Genomic DNA, 9139 nt, shown 5'->3' with positions numbered 1-9139 from the left:
CTCTCTCTCTCTCTCTCTCTCTCTCTCTCTCTCTCTCTCTCTGCCTTTCTAATTTATATTCTGTCGTTATATTTTCGTTTGTAAGCGTATGAAGTTGCGTAGCAATGTACGTATCTCTGTATGAATAAATAAATGTTTTGTGCATGGGAGTATAATTTCATGTAAACATGTATGTTTGTATCTGTGTGTGGCGTGTAAGTTCGTGTCCATGTGTTTTTCTCTATCTTTGTAAAAGAAATCATATTGACTAACAGAAAATCCTGCTATTAAAACATATTCTGTAACTCTAATGAAATACCTTACTCTCATGCATACACACACAAAGAGAAATCGTGTGCGATATACTTTCATGGAAAGTTACTTCACGTAGAAGATTATAAGCTTCTATTAATATTTATGCGAGACCTATTCTTTCGAACTCACATTTCAAAAACGAATTGGTTTTCTCGAGGAACAAACAATTCAGAATTTTTCTGGGCTAAACAGACATATAGAATCTCATATAGTCACGTTTAGATACACACACACACACACACACAAATAAACACACATGCACATAAACACATGTATTTTTCTTTAGTTATTCCGTTCTATTTCTATTCTGCCTCACCGCTTTATTACACCTGCTCCTTCTCTTTCTCGTCCTCACTTTCTCTTGTCCTCCGTTCATTCTCTCCTTTTCTTGCCCTCCCATCCTATCCCTCTTCCTCTCGTTCTCTCCCTCCACCTCTCCCCTTCTCAGCCTTCCCTACTACCAACCTTCTATTTTCCTTCTTTTACCATCTACTTCTTCTCGTCCTACGCCAAATTATCATCATCGCACATGTCTCTTTCATATCCCTCATATATTCATTTCATATTCCGACTCCAAATTTAAGCATTTATCAGAAAACGTTTCTAAAATCTATTCATGTTTTATTAACAGACGTCTGGACCATAATAAGATCGATAAAATCGAACGTGGAAGCTTCCAAAATCTTACTAATTTGAAGAGATTGTAAGTTCATTTTTTTTTTGTTTACAATAAAGAGAAACTGTAAGCGATACACCTTCATCGGGGTTTACTTCACGTAGATGATTATAAGATTTTAATATCTATGAATGATATATTCTTTGGGACTCAGATTCGAAAGAGGAATTCCTTTTTCTCGAGGAAGAAACATTTTAGAATGTTTCTGGGATAAACACGCATACATAATTACATACACTCGCATTTAAACACACACACACGCATATCCATATGCAGGCACAGGTGGATGTGTAGGAAGAAAGTTGTAACAAACCACATGGTCCAAGACTCGATGTCACTATGTGGCACACTGTGCACGTGAAGTTTTGGTTTACATCGGGTCCGCCACTTCCTTTTGAGTGGAGTTTCCAGACGGAAACTGAAACGAGTCTGTCGTATGCTGCATGCATATATATATAGAGAGAAGTTTGTCTTTGTATCTGTTTTGTCCTCAACCGCCTCTTAACAAACGGTACTGGTGTTTCCCACGCCGTAAGGTAACGGTTCGGCAAAATACCCAATAGAATGAGTAACTAACTTTCAAAATTAAGCACTTGAGTCTATATCTTTCAAGGTGTTGTTCTAGTATGGCCGAATCTAATAAGTGAAATAAAAGATAAGGATATACATGTATAACATGTATAACATGTAACGTGTGTCAGTGAAATGACAGTATGATCTAACTCTTTACTCTTTTACTCCTTTACTTGTTTCAGTCATTTGACTGCGGCCATGCTGGAGCACCGCCTTTAGTCGAGAAATTCGACCCCAAGACTTATTCTTTGTAAGCCTAGTACTTATTCTATCAGTCCTTTTTTGCCGAACCGCTAAGTTACGGGGACATAAACACACCATCATCGGTTGTCAAGTTATGGTGGGGGAGGGACAAACACACATACATACATATATATATATATATACACATATATACGACGGGCTTATTTCAGTTTCCGTCTACCAAATCCACTCAGAAGGCTTTGGTCGGCCCGAGGCTATAGCAGAAGACACTTGCCCATGGTGCCACGCAGTGGGACTGAATCCGGAACCATGCGGTTGGTAGGCAAGCTATTTACCACACAGCCACTCCGGCGCCTAGGACTTATTCAAATATTCAACTGAGAAAGCATATTTTACACCTTTGAATGACTGTAAGGGTTATGCTGTATATTAATTATATCATCTCGTTTAATTTTTCCATGCCTGAACTCGTCAGATATTGTGCAGTTTCATATGCATATCGAGTGACTGCACTATTCCATTTTCTAATGATTTACCGAAATTTCTACGTCTTCATGTACATTTGTACGTCATTAATTTCTTCAGTAAATTCCTTTGTTTTCTTTCTTCCTTCCACAATTTTTTTGTTCCTTCGTTTCCTTTCCTTTCTTTTTCCCATCATTATCCTTGTCATCATATCCACCACCGCTACCACTACCATCAACTTCATCATCATCATCATTATCATCCTCATCGTCATCGCGATTCATCAAACTATTCTTCAGTAGTCACTCGACAAAATTAATCATCATCATCATCATCATCATCATCTTCTTCTTTTCTTCTTCTTCACCTCTCTTCCTCTTCTTCTTCTCTTCTATATCTCCTACTTCTTTATCTTTTTCCTTTTCTCTTCATGTTTCCCCTCTCCTCCTCATTCTTCTTCATTTTCTCCTTGTTTATCATATTCTGTCTTGTCGTCATTTGCTTTATTTCAGACACACATCATTCAATTCATTTTCACATATTATCCGTAACAGCTGTTATCATGGTTCTTTATTGTTACAGATATTTAAACGGAAATTATATTTTGCGTATTGAACAAAGAATTTTCCAGATGCTTCCTAATTTACAGATATTGTAAGTTCACTTTTGTTGTTACTATATTATGAATGTAATTTTTACATAATTTAACAGCGTTCTCGTTTCTCTTTCCCCTTCTTTTAATCACTCTTGCTCATATTCAGTGCCCATATTGCTACTCTATTCTTCATTTTCGTCAGCATTTTCTTCTTCTTCTTCTTCTTCTTCTTCTTCTTCTTCTTCTTCTTCTTCTTCTTCTTCTTCTTCTTCTTCTTCTTCTTCTTCCTGTTCATCATTATCTACTTCCGCTTCTCTTTTTTCCCCTTTTGGCTTCAGCTTCTCGTTTTTCCTCTCCTTCCTTTTTCGTCTACTTCTTATAAATGGAAATGTTAAGTAAACCGATATTGTGCAGAGATGAAAGTCTCGTTGTTATATTGTCATGCTTTAGATTTTATCTTCATCCGTCTTTCCCTGCTTGTTTATCAGAAGATTTTCTCTTACGATAATCAAGTTAAATTGAAGGAACCTATTTCTCTACAAACACCTCTTGCATGAGAACTACTTAGTGTAATAGACAATTGTACTCTGAACATCAGCATTTATTCTGCTAATGTTGAGTAAACTCGAATTTAAACAATATTGCAAAGCAGGAAACAGATTTATTTACTTTAGTTATTTTGATGCATGTAATGTTTCTTTTTCAGAAATTTGAGCAACAACCGAATACAAAAATATGAAGATGGCACTTTCTTATTCCTCTCCAGCATAGCTGAAATGTAAGCAGAACAACGCTCTTTGTTTATAGTAAAATTTATATCATAAAATGAAGCCATCAAATTGTAAGTTCTTCATTAAATGTAGTTGATAATAATAGCGATGAGTCGGTTTAATTTTCAGTGGTCCAACATGATTTATAAGCATTGTGATTCAACATTGTAAAGTTTATGATCAAATATTGCAAAGGTTGGTTTGATCTAGTTTCCTCCATGTTTATAATTAGATATAATAAACTGGAGTTGAGAGAGTGGCTTACATACCAACCTACAAACATATATATACGCATGTGTGTTTGTGTATGTATATACATAGGTAAACATAAATCCTCACATATATATTATTATTACTTATATATTATGACCTTATGACAACGAAATTATCAAGAGGATTAATATTCACAATAATTCTATTCAAATATTTCTGATGATTGCAGCGTTTGTCTCTCGATTTCTACCATGGAACCATTTGGTAATTTTGAAAATATCCAGTGATTTCGAGATTCATGAATACGGTATGCCGTCAAAGTCTTCTTTATAATCAATCCATGCGGAACCAAAATTTCTGCGTCTGTTATGACAGTTCTCAAGGATCATGCGAATGATTAAGAGTTGATCTTTACATCCATATGAACCTCGTCGGCACTCATTTTGTTCATTTGAGAAAATATATCTTTGTTCCATAATCTTTTTATTATTACCATTATTATTATTATTATTATTATTATTATTATTATTATTATTATTATTATTATTATTATTATTATTATTATTATTGCCTCTGAACAGCTTCTAACGCTGTAGATGTACTACAGTGTTAGCTTTTCACTGTAAGTGAACTAAGGTAACACCCCTTGTTTATCGAGCACCTTCCGGAGTATTCTAGAGGTTCCAAGCAGTGCTGTTTTCTGCAAGTGCTCCACCTTTATTTCAACCCCTAATTGTTCCATGCACTTCTCAAAATTTTCACTCACTGTTTTCAGGGCTCTGACAATTATTAATACTACTACCACCTTCTTCACCGACCACAACTGCTTAACTTCCCAAGTTAACCTGTCATATCTCTCGACTTTTCTTTCTTCCTTATCGCATACGTTGTTGCCAGCTGGGCATGCTATATCTATCATCCAGCATAGTTTGTTTTCTTTCTCAATTAAGACTATTTCTGGCTTCCTATTCTCTATCACATGGTCGCACTGAATCATAAAATCCCACAGGATCTTTGCATTATCATTTTCGATGATGCCGTTGGGTTTGTGGTCGTACCAATATTTAGCTCTGTCAAGTCCATACTTGTTGCAAAGTGTCCAATGCACAACCTTTGTTATATCGTCGTGGCGTCTTTTATATTCCTTCTGGGCTAGTGGCGTACATTGGCTGGTAATATGTCATACGGTTTCACCATTGTTTCCACAGACTCTGCACTTATCACTTTCTAACGTGTTGTCTTTCATTCGTTTTCAATTGCTTGTACAGTGCTTTATCTTTGCAATCTTTTATCCTACACAAGCCTGATCTTCTTACTTCTAATAATATCGGTTCCGTGACATTTTTTGCATACCATGCTATGTTGTTCTCTTCTGGTCTAATGCCGTATTCGCACCCAATAAGTCCTCTCCTCCCTCTTTTATTTGTACATACAGTCTGTCTGTGTCGTTTTTGGGGTGGAGTGCCCCATATCTAGTTAGCAACTTCCTTGTCTTTCTGTCTAAGCTGTTTAGTTCGTCTACTGTCCATGCGATTACCCCTGCTCCATATCTACTGCCAACATTTTTCTGAACTTGGTATATATTTTCTTCATTTCTCTCTTTTGCTATTTTATAATTCCCGCTCCATACCGAAGTGATGCTATCGCCCACGTATTAACTGCTTTGATTATATTCCATCCAGTCAAGATTCAGCGCAGAACCAACCTCAATCTCTGGAAATTCCATCCTCAGTTGCTCATTCATTTCCCTTTCCATTATCTCTTTGACCTTTAGTACGCCAAGGTATATGTATCCTTCCGTTTCAATCTGGTTGATCAAGTCTGTATTCGGTAATTCTGTCCCTGATAGGGACTGTATCTTGCCCCCTTTTATGTAGACGGTTCCGCACTTATTGAGTCCAGATTCCTTTCTAACATCAATGTCAAAAGAGTGAACCGTGTTCCCCAAGAAACTTACACGTGTCTCATCTTTACCATACAGCTTCAAATCATCCATGAAGAGGGGGTGGTTGGTTGTTTGAGATACTTCATTTAGTTGGTACCCCATGTTAATTTTCCTGAGTACCAAGGAGTATCATGCAGAGAATGAAAAGCAACGGAGATAGGCTGTCACCCTGGACAATCCTTCTACTGATACCAAGGGCGCCCAAGCTATTCCGTAAAATGTCAGTTTAGGTTTCCATTCCGCCAAACTTCTCTTCAGAAAACACGTTACATTCCTCACAGTTCCAAACAGATGTAAGCACTCGATGATCCACGAATGTGGAATCCTATCATAAGCTTTCTGATAGTCCATCCAGGCCATTCCCAGATTTGTTCTCCTTCATTTGCAATCTTGCATCACCATTTTGTCTATTAAGTAAGAAGTATGGACTTGACAGAGCTAAATATTGGTACGACCACAAATCTGAAGGCATCATCGAAAATAGAAATGCGAAGATCCTATGGGATCTTATGATTCAGTGCGACCATCAGATAGAGAATAGGAAGCCGGATGCAGTCTTAATTGAGAATTATTGACAAATTTATCTTTTGAACCCGCTGAAGACACGCAAGATGTCGAAATATCGTTCACTAGATGACAATGAAACTCTTCTTGTAATTTTGACTCTATATCTTCAGGAGGAGTTACCTCAATTTTTCTATATTAACCAAAATGAAGTAGATTGACAAATTTATTTTTGAACCCGTTGAGGATACACAAAGGTGTCGAAATATCGTTCACTAGATAACAAAGGCACTCTCCTTTTAATTTTGACTCTATTATTATTATTATTATTATTATTATTATTATTATTATTATTATTATTATTATTATTATTCAGTAGTTTTATTGTTATAACGTGCTTTCACTTCCCTACCGAGCGCAGCTCTATGTGCCTTGGGTATGTGCTGTGGTTTGTTGTGATTCTCTTATGGTTACTGTATTGAAAATGTTTTGCGTAGGATGTGTGCAGTGCCCAGTAGTGCAATTTTCTGTATGTTATATATATTTGTAAGTCCTGGTGTTTTTATTATGTATTTGAATATTTTTTTATCATACCTAATGCGCCTACTATGATAGAAAGTGTTTCTGTTTTTAGATTCCACATTCGAGTTACCTTTATTTCAAGGTCTTTGTATTTTGAAAGTTTCTCTATTTCTTTTAGGGAAACATTGTCATCTGCTGGTATTCATACATCAATTAGAAAGCATGTTTTCTTCATGATCTCTGACAACTACATCTGGCATATTGGCTTTAATTTGTCTATTTGTATGTATTGGCATATCCCAGAGTATGGTTGTTTTCTACGACCTTTTCTGGCGTATGCCTATACCATCTTTGTCCTTTTGTTATTCAATAGTGTTGGCATAGCTTCCAGTGTGTGTAGGTCCCAGCTCTGTCATGTCTGTGAATATATTCCTTCTTAGCCAGGTCTGGGCAGCCAGAGATAATATGAGATAATATGATTTATTGTTTCTTGTCCATCTTCACATATTATGCAGTTACTTGTTATGTTTCTTTTCATTATATGAAGGGCTTTTCTTGCCATCGTTTTATCATGGTCCGTTGCTGTTCTAGTTTTAGTTTGGATTTCATTTGTTTTATAGCTTTTGTTGTTTCTTCTTCTTCTTCATCATATATGTTAGGTAGTATGATTTTTTGTTCTGCTCGTGTTTTGTGGCTATTTGTATTAGTTTTTATTTTATAATAGTTTTCCAGCTGTATAAGGCCTCTACCACCTTTTATACGTTGTATATATAGCCGTTCTATGTCAGATTTTGGGTTGTAAATCTGAGATCCTGTCGTTATTTTTCTTGTTTTCCTGTCTATTTTAGATAGTTCATTTAGTGTCCAGTTAAGGATATTGCAGCTGTAACTTGTAACTGGGACGGCTAAAGTGTTAATAACTATTATCTTGTTTTTAGTATTGAGCTCTGTTTTCAGAATTGATCTAACTCGTCTATAGTATTCTTTCTTCATTTTCTCTTGCATTTGTGTGTTGTAACCTATCCCTATCTAGTTCATCGATTCCTAAATATTTGTATGCCTGGCTTTGGTCTAATTATCTTATTTCATTGGCTTTATTTGTGATGTTGCTACTCTTAACTAGTTCTTCTCTTTTCAGTGTTCCTTTGGCACATTTTTCTAATCCAAATCTCATATCTATTTCTTTGGTAAATCCATGTACTGTCTGTAGTAGTGTTTCCAGCTGTTTATCATTTGTAGCATAGTTTTAGGTCATCCATATATAAAAGGTGGCTGATTGTTTTGCCGTAACATTTGTATCCGCATCCAGTTCTGTTTAGCAAGTCAGATAAAGGTGTCAGTGCCAAGCAGAAGAGAAATGGAGACATATTATTATCGTTGTTGTTCCTATTATTATTATTATTATTATTATTATTATTATTATTATTATTATTATTATTATTGAGTGAGAGAGGAGTGCATGCCATCAAAGTGACACTGGGGTACAAATATACGAAACCCATTATACCCATCATGACTACCCATCTGATAAGGGTACACCAGGCACATGCATCACAACCATATGTGTGTGACATGATGATCTCATATCAAGATAAACAGCGTATGACTTCGCACGTGGGGCCCAGTTAGAATTTTCTTCGGGTCGAGTACCCCAATCCACTCAAATGGTCTCTGTATAAGGTTTGTTTAAGGATGTTGAGCAAAACACCCATGTTTCCAAAGGTGAATTATTCAAACTCCAAAGAATTCCTCTCAACACATGGCTATGATGCTCCCTCACTACTTCTGCTCATGATCAGAGATGCACATAATCGTCAGCCACCAAGGGACATGCTCAAATGGTTAAGGTCAAACAACTGACAAGCAAATCTGTGGTATTAAGCAGAATATTTGCTGTAGCCCATATTTTATACCAAGACAAAGCAATATACATGATAACACTTCCAATCAATTAAGATCAGAAGCCATGATCCACTGCCTGGTACTGCATCCGGGCATTTATTATTATTATTGTTGTTGTTGTTGTTATTATCATTATTGTTGTTGTTATTATTATTATTATTATTATTATTATTATTATTCAGTAGTTTTATTTTTATAACGTGCTTTCACTTCACTACCGAGCGCAGCTCTGTGCGCCTTGGGTATGTGCTGTGGTTTGCTGTGGTGCTCTTATGTTTACTGTATTGAAAGTGTTTTGCGTAGAATGTGTGCAGTACCCAGTAGTGCAATTTTCTGTATGTTATATATATTTGTAAGTCCTGGTGTTTTTGTTATGTATTTGTCTGAATATTTTTTTATTATACCTAAGGCACCTACTATGATAGGAATTGTTTCTGTTTTTAGATTCCACATTCGAGTTATCTCTATTTCCAGGT

The 9139-nt window shown here is 36.0% G+C and overlaps 1 protein-coding gene across 1 annotated transcript in view; it reads left to right on the top strand.

Moving 5' to 3' along the window:
• LOC106876916 (insulin-like growth factor-binding protein complex acid labile subunit) overlaps nt 1-9139 on the top strand; it is an 88611-nt gene that overhangs the window by 67453 nt on the left and 12019 nt on the right. The window contains exons 25-27 of the mRNA XM_052978054.1: nt 926-997; nt 2795-2866; nt 3514-3585. Coding sequence (XP_052834014.1) covers nt 926-997; nt 2795-2866; nt 3514-3585 — 216 coding nt within the window. The remainder of the gene's footprint in view (nt 1-925; nt 998-2794; nt 2867-3513; nt 3586-9139) is intronic.

This window comes from Octopus bimaculoides, chromosome 30, assembly GCF_001194135.2.
Source record: "Octopus bimaculoides isolate UCB-OBI-ISO-001 chromosome 30, ASM119413v2, whole genome shotgun sequence".
Lineage (NCBI taxonomy): Eukaryota > Metazoa > Mollusca > Cephalopoda > Octopoda > Octopodidae > Octopus > Octopus bimaculoides.
Note: the sequence above shows the minus strand (reverse complement) of the source record. Positions and strands in the feature narration are given on the sequence as shown.